Source organism: Trachypithecus francoisi, unplaced genomic scaffold (assembly GCF_009764315.1).
Source record: "Trachypithecus francoisi isolate TF-2019V2 unplaced genomic scaffold, Tfra_2.0 Lachesis_group2, whole genome shotgun sequence".
Lineage (NCBI taxonomy): Eukaryota > Metazoa > Chordata > Mammalia > Primates > Cercopithecidae > Trachypithecus > Trachypithecus francoisi.
The window spans coordinates 45,248,884-45,266,563 of record NW_022681465.1 but is presented as its reverse complement, the minus strand read 5'-3'; the positions used below and the strand labels follow the sequence as shown (position 1 = coordinate 45,266,563).

At 34.9% G+C, this 17,680-nt stretch overlaps 1 protein-coding gene across 1 annotated transcript in view; it reads left to right on the top strand.

The window, feature by feature from the left end:
• ADGRV1 (adhesion G protein-coupled receptor V1) overlaps positions 1-17,680 on the top strand; it is a 544,806-nt gene that overhangs the window by 328,589 nt on the left and 198,537 nt on the right. Inside the window, 1 exon segment of the mRNA XM_033179148.1 lies at positions 12,180-12,296. Within this exon segment, the coding sequence (XP_033035039.1) occupies positions 12,180-12,296 (117 nt within the window).

The following is a 17,680-nucleotide window of genomic DNA, read 5'->3' as shown; positions in this document are numbered from 1 at the left end:
GCATAAGAAAAGAGTATGATAATGGTTGTAGGAAATTTATTTCATTTTTCATTCCTTAAAAATCTAGATAAAAGATAAGAACTGTTTTCTTTTTTTTTCTTTTTTTTTTTTTTGAGACGGAGTCTCACTCTGTCGCCCAGGCTGGAGTGCAGTGGCCGGATCTCAGCTCACTGCAAGCTCCGCCTCCCGGGTTTACGCCATTCTCCTGCCTCAGCCTCCCGAGTAGCTGGGACTACAGGCGCCCGCCACCTCACCCGGCTAGTTTTTTGTATTTTTTAGTAGAGACGGGGTTTCACCATGTTAGCCAGGATGGTCTCGATCTCCTGACCTCGTGATCCACCCGTCTCGGCCTCCCAAAGCGCTGTTTTCTTTAAAGACCTATAGGCATGTGTTTTATTTTTAAATGTTAATCAAATTTCTGCTATACTCCTTTATTTTAACTGTGTCAACTGACTGATCAAATAATTACCAATAGTAATTAAAAAGTACTTTCTATATTTAAACAAATATTAAGATAACTAAGTGGTAACTCAGCTAATGTGGCTTTTTAATGATAACAAAATATATTAGATATCCACATGTTCTGTAAAACCTTGTGTAAAATATTGGGCTGCTTTTCCCAGCCTTGCTTTTTTTTTTTTTTTTTTAAACATCCTATTTATAAAGATTAAAAAGCCTGTGGGTGAGAGTGGGGGATGAAATTTAGTATCCCTTAAAGCACTTTGCTAATGCTTTGATTCATATATATGTGCTCACTAAATATTGGATCTCTATGGGGTAGCATATTTTCTATTATATGTTAGAAAATACTAATTCACTTTTTAAAATAGTTGTATGAGATATGAAAAGGCAGAACTGGTGAGTTAGTAGCTGCTGCTTTTTAGGCATGCCATGCTATCAAACCAAGATAGAACATTATCAGTAAAAATGTTTGAACAAAATCCTAAAGACATAAAGGAAGTCACTTTATGAAAAATGTAACTGCTTTTCAACATCTTTACCTTTTCTTGTACTTGCCCAAATTATGACTATGATGCATTACCTATAAACATAAAGCGTAAAAAGTATAAACATTTGATATATTTGTGCATATGTTGCATTTTCTTTTATTATCTCTATTCCTAGTATAATTCAATTTAGGCCAAAATGTTAAGTTTAGTTGTGATTTTATATTTCCTTAGGTTAACTTGAGACATGCAAACAAGTAAATTATTTATATGCTATATAATCCTCTACCTACTAGGATATTTACTTAATAGTGGTTTTGTGGCTTAGGAAGCAGAATAATTAATTAGAGTGAATTAATGGCACACACTGGTTGCTCTATGTTTCTGATTTGCTTTGGACTGAATCTTTATGTTGCTCAAGCATTGTTTCTGCTGTGTAGCAGTTGCCTAAGTTCATATGTTGGAGCCTAATCCCCAGAGTGATGGTATTTGGAGATGGGGCCTTTATTTGGGAGCTAATTAGGTCATGACAGTGAAGCCCTCATGACCGAGATTTATGCACTTAGAAGAAAAGAACAGAGAGAGCTCGCCTTTTTTCTCTGTGTTTATTGCCATGTAAGGACACAATGAGATGACGACCGTCTGCAAACCAGGAAGCGGGTTCTCACCAGACACCAGATCTTCTGGCACTTTGATCTTGGACTTTCCGTCCTCTAGAACCATGATAAATGTTTGTTGTTTAAGCTACCCAGTCTCTATAATAATATTTGTCATAACAGCCTGAACTGACTCAGACACATTTATTCCTCATTTATGAGCAAATAAACCAAAATCATAATAGTTTTCTTGCTTTTGATCTGAAAATAATGCATTTCCCAATTTTATATGCCAAAGACCTATATATTTTATTGTCTATACTTCTTGCCTGCTGCCCCAAAGCAGAGAGTCCTGTATATGTTTGTTTATTCATACATCCCAGGCCTTCTCAAAATAACCCTCAACCTGAAATAGAACGTGATTTAAAATAACAGAACCTTGGCTCTGGAATCAGGCATGTGGCAAGCACACAGAATATATATGTTGATGGAATCTCGGTCATGAGGGCTTCACTGTCATAACCTAATTAGCTCCCAAATAAAGGCCTCATCTCCAAATACCATCACTCTGGGGATTAGGCTCCAACATATGAACTTAGGCAACTGCTAAACAGCAGAAACAATGCTTGAGCAACACAAAGATTCAGCCCAAAGCAAATCAGAAACATAGAGCAACCAGTATGTGCCATTAATTCACTCGAATTAGTTACTCTGCTTCCTAAGCCACAAAACTACTATTAAGTAAATATCCTAGTAGGTAGAGGATTATAAATAATTATATATATAAAAAAACATATAAATTTATATATTAAAAAAGCATATAAATAATTTACTTGTTTACATGTCTCAAGTTAACCTAAGGAAATATAAAATCACAACTAAACTTAACATTTTGGCCTAAATTGAGTTATGCTGGGAATAGAAATAATAAAAGAAAATGTAACATATGCACAAATATATCAAATGTTTATACTTTTTAGACTTCATGTTTATAGGTAATGCATCATAGACATAATTTGGGCAAGTACAAGAAAAGGTAAAGATGTTGAAAAGCAGTTACATTTTTCATAAAGTGACTTCCTTTATATGTCCTTAGGATTTTGTTCAAACGTTTTTACTGATAATGTTCTATCTTGGTTTGATAGCATGGCATGCCTAAAAAGCAGCAGCTACTAACTCACCAGTTCTGAATGATTAGATAAAGGAATGAAAAGATGATCTGATTTGTAAAATGCTCTCATATTGAAATACCTTCTCCCTCTTTTTTTATCTTTTTATAGATCATGCAACACTTTTGTACTTGGGAAAGTGTTCTAACTAAAGCAATTATGCAATAAAAGTAACCTTGATGTTGGCTTCTCTGTCAACTTTACATTGGATGAAATATTTGGGAATTGTGCTTTGTAGTTTTAAAAATACAGGTGTACGTAGCAGGGAAATGATAACTCTCTCAATAATTAAGGACAAGCAATCATATCCTCGATGTAAAATGGGAAGGAATAATAATTTTTTTTTAATTTTTAAGAAACATCTAATGTCACTCCACTTAGAGAAAACACATTAATTTATTTTACGTTGTCAGGCAGAGAAAGTATAAACTTTGGACTTTGCAGAGTAAGGTTAGACTATGGCCTGTGAGTTAATAAACACTATTGTTAGATTTATATAGAATTTTATTAGTCTTGCTCAGTTTCTCTTCAATTCCATCTAATAAGGTTTCCTTTCCAGCTTATATGTATGCTTATCTAAGTCCAAGGAATTCCATGAGAAGTTTAATCGAAATATTTTCAATTGATAACTTATGAAGCAAAAACAGCAATTTCCCACTATATATTTCAAATAAGTTTATTGTACAATTTTGAAGTGACTGTAGAGTCTGAATTATATTCAGACCATGTATCTGTTGTATTCAGATTCTGGCCATGTATCCACTAACAAAATAAAATGAAAAAATGAACATGGTTTTGTCACAAGTTAATTGTTCAACGACAATAATAACAACAACAACATTATCTAAAATCTGAATTTTCTGAGTAATGACTCAGTACCATCAGTAAAGTAGTAGAATGCAAACCTTAGTGTGCTATCTATGTAAATAATTTAATTATGTTCACTCCAGATATAGAGACTTTTTTGTTTCCACGGAATTCGTAAACTGTCATTACAGAACTAAGAAATGTAACTTTGAAAATCCAAGTCTACATGTAAAATTTAGTGCAAACTTTGTAATATTCAAATGATCTTGATGTTTCAGCTTGATATTTCAGCCAGCCTTTGCACTCATTGTTCTTCCTTCAAATGAAAAGACTTTATATACTTCTAGAGAATCTCCTATACAAGCAGGAAGTGTGAGTATGTGGCTTTAGTGATTTTTGGAGTACATGCTAGCATCATTTTAAGTGGTTATTTTAAGTATTAAAAGTGGTTAGAAGCACAGGCTTTGAAGTCAACAAACTTGGCTCAAGTCCTGAGTCTGTTGTATCTTAGGTATAGCTGTGTGACATCAGTGGTAAGAGCTGTAATGTTAAGCAAGATGCTATCAATAACAGCAAATGTTAAGATTTGGAATTGACAGAAAAAAAATGTAAACATGCTATGGGAGCACAAGGTAATGAAGAAAAGATACAGAAAATGCAAGAAACTAAGTATGGCATTATTCCAAGTGGCACATGATCCAGGCAATCTCTACCAAGCATAATTAAGCAGGAAAAAAGAAATAGTCTTTCCTTAGGTCTGTGCCCTTGGCAAACGTATTTACCTTTATTAAGCCTCAGTTTCCTTCACTATGAAATAAAACAGCAGTGATCTCTAAATTGCATAGATTATTTAAATATGATGAAATAATATCTGTAGGGCCTTTAGCACAGTACCTGGCACATGAAAACCATTCATTAAAAAGTAGCTATTATTATTATTGCCGTTACTATTTCTTATAAAAATAAATCAGTACTTCTTTGGCTGTGTACCAGATGAAAAAGACTAGTCTTGGTGTTAATGACTCATAAAGATCTGTTTCTCAGAAGATGACTTTTTAAAGAAAAGAGAAAAAATAAAAGCATACTAAAATACCTCTATAAAAATTCTGTAGTGCGGGCTAATTTTGCTTCCTTTTTTAAATTTCAACTGTTTTATATATATATACATACACACACACATATTACATATAGTATATATAACATATATGTATATATTTTAACCATATATGTAATAAAATTTACATATGTATATATATAACTATATGAAGTTTTTCCTACTATCTAAATCTATTTTAAAGATAATTAACTATTGAAGAAAAAATAATGACAAAGTAGTGTGAGGTTTGCAACATATATAAAAGTAGAATATATGCCAGGAGATCAGGAGAGAAAATAGTATATTATTGTGAGGTTTTCATTCTATATATGAAGTAATATACTACCAACCAATGTCTTTCATAAACATAGATGCAAATATTCTTAATACAGTATTAGCAAATCAAAATGATAATATATCATGACAGAATGATAGCTATCCCAATAATGCAAGGATGACTTAAAATTCAAAAGTTAATCAATGTAATTAATAGCAAACTAAAATAAAAAATATTTTTTATTTGGGAGGCTGAAGCAGGTGGATCGCCTGAGCTGGGGATTGCAAGACTAGCCTAGGCAACATGGCAAAGCCCTGACTCTACAAAAAGAAAAAGAAAAAGAAAAAAATACAAAAATGAGCCAGGCCAGTGGTGCATGGCTGTATTCCCCAACTACTTTTGAGGCTGAGATGGGAGGATTGCTTGAGTTCAGGAGGTTGAGGCTGCAATGAGCCAAAATTGTGCCACTGCACTCTGTCCTGGGCAACAGAGCCAGACCTTGTCTTAAAAAAAAAAAAAGAGAAAAAGAAAAGAAAGAAATATTTTGGATAATTTCTGTAGGGAAATATAATTAACAAAATTTAATATCAATTCCCAATAAAAATAAATTTATTCCCAATAAAATTCCCAATAAAAACTCCCAGCAAACAGCAAAGTAAGAAGAGAAGGAATGTTCTTTTTTTTTTTTTTTTTGAGACGGAGTCTCACTCTGTCGCCGGGGCTGGAGTGCAGTGGCCGGATCTCAGCTCACTGCAAGCTCCGCCTCCCGGGTTCACGCCATTCTCCTGCCTCAGCCTCCCAGAGAAGGAATGTTCTTAACCTGATAAAGGTATCTATAAAACTATGTAACTATGTAACTAATGTACTTGTATTAGTTTGCTAGGGCTGCCATAACAAAGTAACACAGACTGGATGGCTTTAACAACACTAATTTTCTCACAGTTTGGAGGCTACAGTCTGAGTTGAAGGTGCCTTTAGGGTTGACTTCATACTGAGGGCTCTCTCCTCAGCTTTTAGGTGGCCATCATCTCCCTTTGTCTTCACATGGTTTGTCTTCTGTGCATGTGCGTATCTGTGTCCAAAATTTTCACCTCCTGTAAGGACACCAGTCATAATGGACTAGTACCCATTCTAAAGACCTCATCTTAACTTAATTACCTATTTTAAAACTTTATCTTCAAATACAGTTACATACTGAAGTACTGGGGTTTGGGACTCCAACATGTGAATTTGGAGAGGAAACAATTTAGCCCATAACAATACTCAATGCTGAAAAACTGAATGCTTTCCCCCTAAAATTAGAAACAAAACAAGGATGTTCATTTTTGCCACTTCTATTTAATTGTGTGTGTGTGTGTGTGTGCATATATTTCTCCCAACAAGTACAATAGGCAAGATAAGACAATTAGAGCATTCTAATTAGCAAATAAGTAAAACCCTATTTATATAGAGATGACATGATCCTATATTTAAAATACAATGTTGTCTACAAAACAGCTACTCAAACTAACGTGATTCTGTAAGTTTACAGGGTACAAGATCAATATATAAAAATAAATTGTATTTCTATGTGTCGGGAAGGAATAATCAGAAACTAAAATTTAATAAAAATATCAATTACAATAATATCTAACATATAAAAGAATTAGGGGTGAATCTTTTTTTTTAATGTGTGAAGGAGATGTATGTGCACAACTACAAAACACCACTGAGAGAAACTAGAGAAGACCTAAATAAATGAAGAAAGACACTGTATTAATGGGATGCAAGAGTGAATGTTGTTAATATGTCATTTCTCCCCAGGTTGAGATTCAGCTTTCTTTTGTAGAAATTGACTACCTCATCATAAAAGTCACATGGAAATGCAAATGACTAAGAATAACCGAAACAACTTTGGAAAAGAATAAATTAGAACCTAACACTACCCTTTTCAATAAATATAGCTACAGTAATCTAGATGATGTAGTATTGTTGTAAACACAGACAAATAGATCAAGGGAACAGTTTAGAGAGTCCAGAAATAGACTCCAACATATATAGGCAAATACCCAAAGGCAGTTTACTAGAGGAAAGATGACAGTCTTTCGACAAATGGTGCTGAAAAAATATTGGTACATTATTTTGGGAAAAAAATCTCAAAATATACTGAGTGAAATTGGACACAAAAGAGCACATATGCCTATATTTATATAAAATTTAATAAATGCAAACTAATGTATTAGAAACAGATCAGTGGCTGGGCGCGGTGGCTCACGCCTGTAAGCCCAGCACTTTGGGAGGGCAAGGTGGGCGGATCACGAGGTCAGGAGATCGAGACCATCCTGGCTAACACAGTGAAACCCCATCTCTACTAAAAATACAAAAAATTAGCCGTGTGTGGTGGTGGGTGCCTGTAGTCCCAGCTACTTGGAGGCTGAGGCAGGAGAATGGCGTGAACCCAGAAGGCGGAGCTTGCAGTGAGCCGAGATTACGCCACTGCATTCTAGCCTGGGTGACAGAGCGAGACTCATCTCAAAAAAAAAAAAAAAAAACAGATCAGTGTATGCCTAGGGTTGTAGGGGTGGTGGTGGTGCAGGGAGGTACTACAAAGGGCACGAGAAAACTTTTGGGGCTGATGCATGTGTTCATTATTTTAATTGTGATGATGGCTTCTTCACAGGTGCAAAAACCTATGAGGTCAAATACTTTAAATATGCACCTTTTATTGTCTGTCAATCATACATCAATAAAGCTGTTTTTTAAACAAACACCTACTTGTGTTCAAACTCATGATAGAATCTGTACAGGATGCTTGCCATGTTCTCTTTTTTACAAAAATATGCTTTAAAATAATTATAAGCATGGATAGGATCAAATTGTTTTTAAGAAGTTGACAAGTTTTCAAATACTTTAAAATTAATTTTATTTAAAAGTTGAGATTTATGAGAAAAATTCTTATCATAAAATCTTATTTTAAAAGTTCGGAGGAGAAAAAGGTTGTTTATGGTTGAAAGGAATAACCAGGTATTAAAAAATAGGAAAGTCTAGGAATCTGCCATGATCGGAGTAAGCAGGTAGAATTTCCAGGTATTCATGACAGAGTTCTACCACATTTTGAAAGGTAAACATGAGTTTAACCTGGAAAGATGAGAAAGAGAAATTGTAGATAAAAGGAAGAGGAAGAACAAAGGCAAGAGTAGAGACATGAAGAAGTATGTTTAGGGAATAGCAGTAAATGCATTTGGATAGAATGTTTGGTATACAAAGAGTCTTATGGAAGATAAACTTAGGAAGAGAAGGTGGGGCAGATGGGACTTGGGTTTCCTCTCTGAAAGTTTATTTGAATCCCCACAGGCAGCGCTAATACTCTCAACTCTGCATTCTCCTAATATTTTACTCCATACCCTGCTACAATACTTGTCACATTGTATTGCATCATATGTCTAGCTTCACCCTTAGGCAGCCTTCTATTAGAAAGAACTACATTTGGTTCATTATAAATGCTCAATAACAAGGGATGTCCCACTTTAAAAAATAGGAAAGTCTAGGAATCTGCCATTATCAGAGTAAGTCAGGCAGAATTTGAGCTGGTCCTTTAAAAACTGACTAGTTTTGGCGACGCGCAGTGGTTCATGCCTATAATCCCAGCACTTTGGGAGGCCGAAGTGGGTGGATCACGAGGTCAGGAGATCGAGACCATCCTGGCTAACACGATGAAAACCCGTCTCTATTAAAAATACAAAAAATGGTGGCATGCCCTGTAGTTTCAGCTACTACTCAGGAGGCTGAGGCAGGAGATTCCCTTGAACCCGGGAGGCGGAGGTTGCAGTGAGCCAAAAGATCGTGCTACTGCACTCCAGCCTGGGCGACAGAGCGAGACTCCGTCTCAAAAAAAAAAAAAAAAAGAAGAAGAAGAAGAAGGAATGCTGGTACTGCAAATCAGGATACCAGAATTTGAATCGCATTTTAAATGTAAAACTTGTTTAAGGACCTTTAAATGTGTTAATTATCCTATAGTTCTTCCTCCGTTATTTACTAAATTGGGGTAAAAACAATAATGACTTCACATTATTAATATATGAGTTATACACAAAAGAACGAGGGAAAACATGTAGCGCCATGCTGGTATACAGCAGTTTTCTGCCATCATGTACTTCATCTTGCCCAGCACAATAGTTTGTAGATAGTGGATACTTAAGCACTCGTTCATACTGAATAAATCAACGTACGAACAACTGAGAACCTTTGAAAAATTCCTTTTTTTGTTCATGTTCAACTTAATGCTTTCAGAGAACTGACTGTGAAAATAACCTTTTTTCTGGTAATCTCTGTGTTTGAATAAAAGAGCAATGGTGAAACTCCATCTATTTTTAGGTTTTGTAGCCTTAAAAATGAGAGAGCTAAATATGCTGGGAGATTTTATTTATTTTGTTTTACTTGGTCTCATTTTATTTCCATTTTAAATTAAGTTAATGAAATTTTGGGTAGTCCTGGTCACATGTAATACCTAGTTCTCCAAGTATTCTTTGTGCACCCCTTTTATAGCAATGTGCATTGTGACAGCTCAGCCTCCTCTTGCTGACTAATCTCCTGTACAGACAGAAGCAATTCCCATAATTCAGATAATAACCTGGAACAACTTTCATGGTTTACAAAAGTAGATTTGTAACTGATCTTCTTATAATTTAGAAAAGGAGATTAGAGTATAATAAAATATCAAATCATACCTTAAGAATAGAATTTTGGATGTTAAAACTATTCTGAAAGTACATACAGTTTTAAACAAGAATCTGTACTGATTTAGTTGCTTCAAAGAAAACATATTGAAAAATAATTTAAGTTAGCATATACTTATAGGTAGTTTCATAGAATGCTTAAAGCTAAACATAGTCAATTATAATTTGGATTACACTATTCTATATATAACAACCTATTTAAGTTGATTAGAACAAAACTACTAGGTAAACTTCAACACAATCCATATAATAGAATCTGAATTAGAAAGGCTTGAATTTATTGTACCTACATTTATGAAGACTTTATGGAAATAGATGCACCTTTGTGAAAAGACAGAACATGAAATGTTAAAATGATTGCTTTTTTATCCTTTTTTTTTCTTTTTTTTTTTTTTTTGGCTAAACCATACCATACTCTTAAGTCATAGTTCCAGTGCTTAGCGCATAGAAGGTGTTCAAGGAATAATTGTGGAATTTAGAAAGGTTTAATTTATGACCTATAATAAAGGTCAGAATAAATGGTAAAGTTAGACAAAAAAAGTCAAGGAAAATGTAAGCATAATCTCTAATAATTCAAAAGCTATGTTGTGGTGTGTTCTAGGAAGGTGAATTTGTGGACTTTATTTTTTTAAGGGAACACATTTGTCAAGAAATAATGTTACATAAATTTCTATTTTCTGCTTTAAATGCTGGCATGCCTTCTTTTTAATAGTGTATATTACAAATGCACCAAATCCAAGGCTAAGTAAACAGAAAGTTGAATCAAGGTACTTCTCATTTTAAAAATTATTCTGGAGTCTTGGAGTAGAAAGAGACTCTGGAGTTGATTTTTTCCAACTTCCTTCTATTATTGATGAGGGAAGTAGAAGGGGAAAAGGACTTGTTCACTGTCCATAGCTTAAAAAAAAGATTTTTTAAAATTCTGTACTTGATGGTACATTAAGGTACTCAATGAATAATTTCCAAGAAGAAAGAATCACTTCAGCATAAGAGATACATATTGTAGATTTATTAATTTACAGTCAGTATCAATTATAGTAATAAATTGGTAATTATTAATAATTATTCATTTTAAATTAGCATGTTGGGTCTTATGTAATTGAGGAATCAGATTAAGGTGCATCTTTCATTGTGAAACTGAGATGTTGGGAACATGCAAAGCCTCACTGCAGATCCTAACGAATTTACCACAGGGATGCTGCCCTACCAATACACTTGAGTAGAGATTTTCAAGGGGAGTTGAGGGACATGTCCTTGGGAACAAGAAGATTGGGGAGGGGCATATTTCACTTGAAATTTAAACTACATTTTGTCCTGTGGTCTTATTTATTTTTGGGCACGTTATTTATTTTTTTAAATAAATTCAAATAGCATTAAAGGCATTCATGTTTTCTTTTTAAAAGTTGAGAGATTTTAAGGCATAAGTCAACTAGTTTTCTCCTCTGTGCTTTTGGAATAAATCATTCATTTTTATAATAAACATTTATTGATCACCTCTATATTCCAGGTACAGTAGTACTCTCTGAAAATATAGTCAAAAAGTTGATTCCTATCTGTAAGGGGGAGCCAGAGTTTATTCATTGAGAATTTATAGCCCAATATTATTGCTCCAAGTTTCCCCCTGCCATCTACACTCATCCTTGCAATATTTGACACAGTAGTCATTTATTGGAGAAAATACAAAAAGATAGAAATCACAAAGAGTTATTTACTTCACTTACTTATTTACTCAGCAAGTATTTATTGAGTACCTACCATGTGCCAGTCACTAAGCTATGTGCTTGGGTTACATTAGTGAGTAAAACAGTCAACGATCCTGTCTTTGTGGGGATTATATTCTAGGAGGTGAGACTAATAGCCAAAAAACAAAAAAAATGCAAATACAAAGCATGTTAGAAGGTGATGTGTGATGGTTAAAAGAGAGAGAGAGAGAGAGAGAGAGAAAAGTAGAGTTGGGGAATTATGTGTGTGAGAAGGAAATTAAAAAGCAGGATACAATTTTAAATAGTGTGGTCAAGAGAGGCCTCATTGTGACTTTTGAACAAAGGCTTGAAGAACCTTGAAATAAAAATCAAAGATTAAGATAATCATAGAATTTGAATTTTTAAACTCATTTTACGTCCGTTTTGTTGTCTGTGTTACTTCCTGGCAAGAGGCTGCAGGTGATGGGTAAAGTCAAATATTTGATTTCTCTTTCTTTTCTCTCCCATTAGCTTTGATTTACACAAGGAGTAGTATTTCCACTATTTTCTACTTTGCTAAAATAAATGTATTTCATGGGACTTTTGCTCATCAATGATAAGAACCAGGTTTACCTTGCGAATTTCCTTATGAGAGCCTAGAGCAACATGTAGCATAATTTCATATCATGCATTATTTCTTAGAAATATAAAAATCCATATATTGCCATTTTTAGAATGACTCTGAAAGTCCTATCAGTTTAGACAACAAGTCAATTTATTTTCCCATGGAATCACTGAGTCATAGATTTAGATAAGAAAGCATTTACTTTCTTAATGTTCTTCATCAATTTTAGCATATTTTAAAAATAGAAGTATCTGGTTTTTTACAGATTCTGTTTCTGGCGTCTGCATATGCAAGTCCCCAACTCGCTGAGGAGAGCTGTTCAGCTGTGGCTGCTGTCACACATTACCTGTACCTTTGCCAGTTTAGCTGGATGCTCATTCAGGTTGGTACCTCACTCCCTCTCCCCGCCCCTTCAATCTTTTAATGAATCTGGGTGGAGTGGTCTTAATGTCTGATACTCTGTACTGAAGTAGAAGTAATTCCATATATCCATCACTGCATTCTCAGGATATAAATGCCAAATAAAAACACCCTATAAGCTGTACAATGGTAGAGAGCATTGTGAGTTTGAAGAAATTACGGAAATCTAGTAGGATTTGAAACAAGGGAGTGGTTAGAGATGAAGTCTGCAATGCGGGCCCTATAAAGCACAGTAGGAAATTAGAACATTTTTCTAGGAAAAGCAATAGAAGGTTTTTAAGTAAAGGAGTGACATGATAAGATTTAGATATTAGAAAGATCTCCCTGTTTGTAGTGAATATGAGACAGGAAAGGGTGGATAGGCAAGCCAATTAAGTAGATTTAGCTGTATTCAAGGGGAAATCATGGTAGCGTGAACTAGGGAGGTGGCAGTAGAAGCAAAGGGAAGAGGACTGCTTTGGAGATTTTTTTAAATTAGAACTATAGGATGTAAAGACTGGTTGTGAGGAATGCAGAAGTTGGAACCCAGGATGCTCCCCAAATTTCTGGCCTGGGTATCTGGTGGATACTGGTAACTGAAATTATGATCACTGAACAATGGGGAAAAGCTGGTGAGTTTCGTTTGGGACATGCTGAATGTGAAGTGTCTATGAAACCTCCAGTGGGAACTTTGAGGAGACGGGGAAAAAGGAAGCTAAAGCTCAGAAGAGAGGCCTACACTTTAGAAATGCACTGGGAATCACAGTGCTTTGGGAAGCCAAGGCAGGCAGATCACCTAAGGTCAGGAGTTCAAGACCAGCCTGGCCAACATGGTGAAATCCCGTCTCTACTAAAATACAAAAAATTAGCTAGGTGTGGTGGTGGGCGCCTGTAATCTCAGCTACTAGGGAGGCTGAGGCAGGAGAATCGTTTTAACCCAGGAGGCAGAGGTTGCAGTAAGCCGAGATGACGCCATTGGACTCCAGCCTGGGCAACAAAAGCGAAATTCCGCTAATATCCAGAATCTACAAAGAACTCAAACAAATATACAAGAAAAAAACAAACAACCCCATCAAAAAGTGGGCAAAGGATATGAACAGACATTTCTCAAAAGAAGACATTCATATAGCCAATAGACACATGAAAAAATGCTCATCATCACTCGCCATCAGAGAAATGCAAATCAAAACCACAATGAGATACCATCTCACACCAGTTAGAATGGCAATCATTAAAAAATCAGGAAACAACAGTTGTTGGAGAGGATGTGGAGAAATAGGAACACTTTTGCACTGTTGGTGGGATTGTAAAGTAGTTCAACCATTATGGAAAACAGTATGGCGATTCCTCAAGGATCTAGAACTAGATGTACCATATGACCCAGCCATCCCACTACTGGGTATATACCCAAAGGATTATAAATTATTCTACTACAAAGACACATGCACACGTATGTTTATTGCAGCACTATTCACAATAGCAAAGACTTGGAATCAACCCAAATGTCCATCTGTGACAGACTGGATTAAGAAAATGTGGCACATATACACCATGGAATACTATGCAGCCATAAAAAAGGATGAGTTTGCATCCTTTGTAGGGACATGGATGCAGCTGGAAACCATCATTCTTAGCAAACTATCACAAGAAGAGAAAACCAAACACCGCATGTTCTCACTCATAGGTGGGAACTGAACAATGAGATCACTTGGACTCGGGAAGGGGAACATCACACACTGGGGCCTATCATGGGGAGGGGGGAGGGGGGAGGGATTGCATTGGGGAGTTATACATGATACAAATGATGAATTGATGGGTGCTGACGAGTTGATGGGTGCAGCACACCAACATGGCACAAATATACATACGTAACAAACCTGCACGTTATGTACATGTACCCTAGAACTTAAAGTATAATAAAAAAAAAAAATGCACTGGGAAGTTATTGGCTTAGAGTTGGAAAATGGAGCCATTGGTTTGGAAGAGATTACTTGGGGAGAAGGTACAGAGTGAGACCAGCAGAGTGCTAGCATACTCACCTGAGGAACTAATACATATTGGCAGAGGAATTTCAATTCTCCTTTTCTAACTAAAATCCCAAATTATCTCCATTATTCTTTGTTGATTTGGTTGATAAATGGCTGATACGGTTGATAAAGAGGAGGACAGTGCATAGTATTAACGTCACTAATTAAATGGCTCAACTAAAATGCTGCATTTGATAATGCATTCTGTGTAATGGTATTGTTAAGTTTTTCATGTGATACAGTTTCATATGCATTTCTGAGTATGCATGTAAACTATTTTATGAAAACAGATGCATTCAGTCCCTTGCATATTCTTTTTTCTTGTTGAAGAAGAAGGTTGTAGCAACAGTGAAATAATGGTAAAAGGAGAAAGAAAGTGGTGGCGATATTATGAGCGAATACCACACAGGCTCAAGGAAGGGTTGTTTTCCCCAGTATGATATGATAGTAGTAGGGGCTGAAGAAGAGGACTGAACTATTTAGCTAATAGAACTAGTTGAAACAAGTGGCACCCCGGATCTGGGTTTGAATTCTGGCTCTGCTACTATCTGTGTAAGCTTAATTAAACTATTGACTCTCACCAAGTTTTGTTTCTAAATCTGCATATAGAGATAATAATTCCAAACTCATAAAATAATTATTAATATTTTATAGCTCTTTCAGCGGTTTTAATCAGGGACAATTTATGGTGTTTTCAAGCTCCCCTCTCAAAAAAATTTACAAATAAAAGTGAATTTAAAGCATATAACATAAAACTTACATATCTGCTGAAATTAGAATAACATTTGCAAGATTTTCTGATTGCAAAATTCTTTAAGAGTTTATCTGAGTTAAACTTTTTTAAATGTACCCTATTTATGTTGTTATCTATCTGCCTGGATTGAGGTCCCCAGTGCTGTGCTAAAGGTCTTTGTCCATGCCCCTGACCTATTCAGAATTTTTGATTCATTACTTGGATGAAAACACAGGAAATTGCTTATCAGATATGCATGTGGTACAGAACTGAAAGGACAGCTGCAGCAGAGAGCTGCCTGCATTAAGATTACAGGTAGAGCTAATGAAGAGAAACTGTACTGTGATAAATTAAAAACTGGAATGAAAGAGACATCATCTGATGGACATTAATGTAAATTACTCAAAATTATAATTTAACATAAACTCGGCAGCAATTAAATATGTGACCAGAATGCTTAACAATAACAACTACAGTAACTGCAAAAACAATACACACCTAGGTTGCATTGATAGCAATATGGAAGCAGACATGGTTACATTGTAATCTACAAAATTCAGACTATTTTGGGACACAGCAACCACTCTCATGGGTCATGTTTCAGCAGGAACATTAATTATCCAATGAGAAGTTGGAAAACAACCCTCTAAGAAACTTTGAGGCAGCTGGGCATAACTAACCTGGAAAGAATTTAGGGAGATGTGATGGCTGTCTACAAATACCGGAAGGGCTACTACAGGAAAGGGTGGACTATGTAGCTCCATTTGGCAGAACCAGAGCAAATGGGTCAAAAATTAGGGAAGGAAATTTTTAATTCAGGTTAAGAGTTTTCATAGCCAATAAAACTGTCAAAGTTGAAGAGGCTTTTCTAAAAGTAGAGTGAATTCAATCACTGAAAAATATTGAGAGGGAAATGACCAACTATCAAACATGTTTTAGATGGATTTTCTGCTTTCAGGGAGCATTAGACAAAATCATATATAAGATTTCACCCAAGTTAATGAAGATTGGTATATTCTACATCTCTTCTTCAAGTTAGGTAAATATGACTGTGGCTGATTCACATTTAGTAGACCAATTAGATTTCTGGATGGCTAATGGCTTAGGAAAGCTATTTAAAGTACCAGTGAAGTTTAATGTATTTCAGATGGTACACCACACATTTTTCATGGTTTGTGGTGTGACCACAAGGGGAAAAGTCAGCAAGTTCTGAATTCTACTTAGGTTACTTTTAATGAATTATTTTATGTTCAGAGGTTGTCACTTCAGCAACCAACATTTTCCCATTCATAAAATAGTGACTGCTAAAAATTATTTTTTTCTAAAATCTGTTTTAAAAACATTATGTAGAAGGTTAGACTATTATTAGCTCAATCCCATTGGTTGAATTAGGTTGAATAAAATTGAGAGAATTTTTACTTCAATGATTCTACTTCATTTTTTTAGTAATATAGGAGTGAATATGATACTACTTATGTCTGCATAGCTTATGACAATAAATTAATCATAAATTTGTAATTACTGAGTTAAGCATGTCAGAACTGTTAATGTTTATTTTTATCTGCATTATATCTTCAGTCTTAGAATACATTTATATGACTTTATCTTGAAAATTATTTTACTTTTATATCCTATACTTTTAGTGCCTTATAATAAATTTAGATTAATTTTAGAGTAGCTTAGGGAAAATTTTATTGGTAAACAAGTTACATAAGCTCTCTGAGCCTAGATTTTCTTATTTGAAAACTCAAGTTGTAATAATACTACCTCTCTTTACAGACTGTGAAAAGATAAAATGAATTAATACATAGAATGAGCTTGAAATGGTGTCTGGGACAGACTGCATACTCTGTACATATTTACCCATATTATTTGTTAAGATAATATGTTGTGGCTAAAATTTCATAGATTTGAAAACATCTTGACTGCTCTGCTTTTCCAATATAAATTATACCTTCTTTTTAACCAAAGAAAATCAACTTCATGTAGTGGAAAGAGGTCTGACTTTGAGTGAAGTGGACACTAGCTGTAAAGCCTTAGCAAGCTGGAGAACCTTTAACCCTTTATTAAAGTAGATGCATTGCTCATAACAGGCTCCATAAATAACAGCCTTGCCTCTGTTTCTTCAGGCTTCCCTTTTCTTTGACAGAGAGGTCACACAGTGCAAGGCGAGGATGTAGTAACAAATTGTTTTGCTTATTTTTTAAAAGGAAACAAATCATAAATTCCTTTCTTGGCCACACATATTGAATTATCCTTCCGTTTGCTCTTCAGGTAAGAGCACTCCCTTGGAACTATTGAAATCATTTCTCCCTTAAGAAGGCAGGGTTATATCTCCTTTAAGAAAAATTGACAATGAGAATTTAAAATCTTGCAGTATCTTTACTCTGTTTTGCTGGTTCTATTTTTCCTTCTTCTGTTCTGATTTGGTTTCATTTTAGACATAGCATATACAAAACATAATTGAATACTAAATAAAAAGTACATCTTTTTCTCACTATTTCTTGCATTCTCCGTTCTCTGCTTTACCTTCAATACCAATTCCTGAAGGTAAACACTACTGTTTTCCTGTGTATCTCTCCATAAATATTCCATGCATAGACAAAT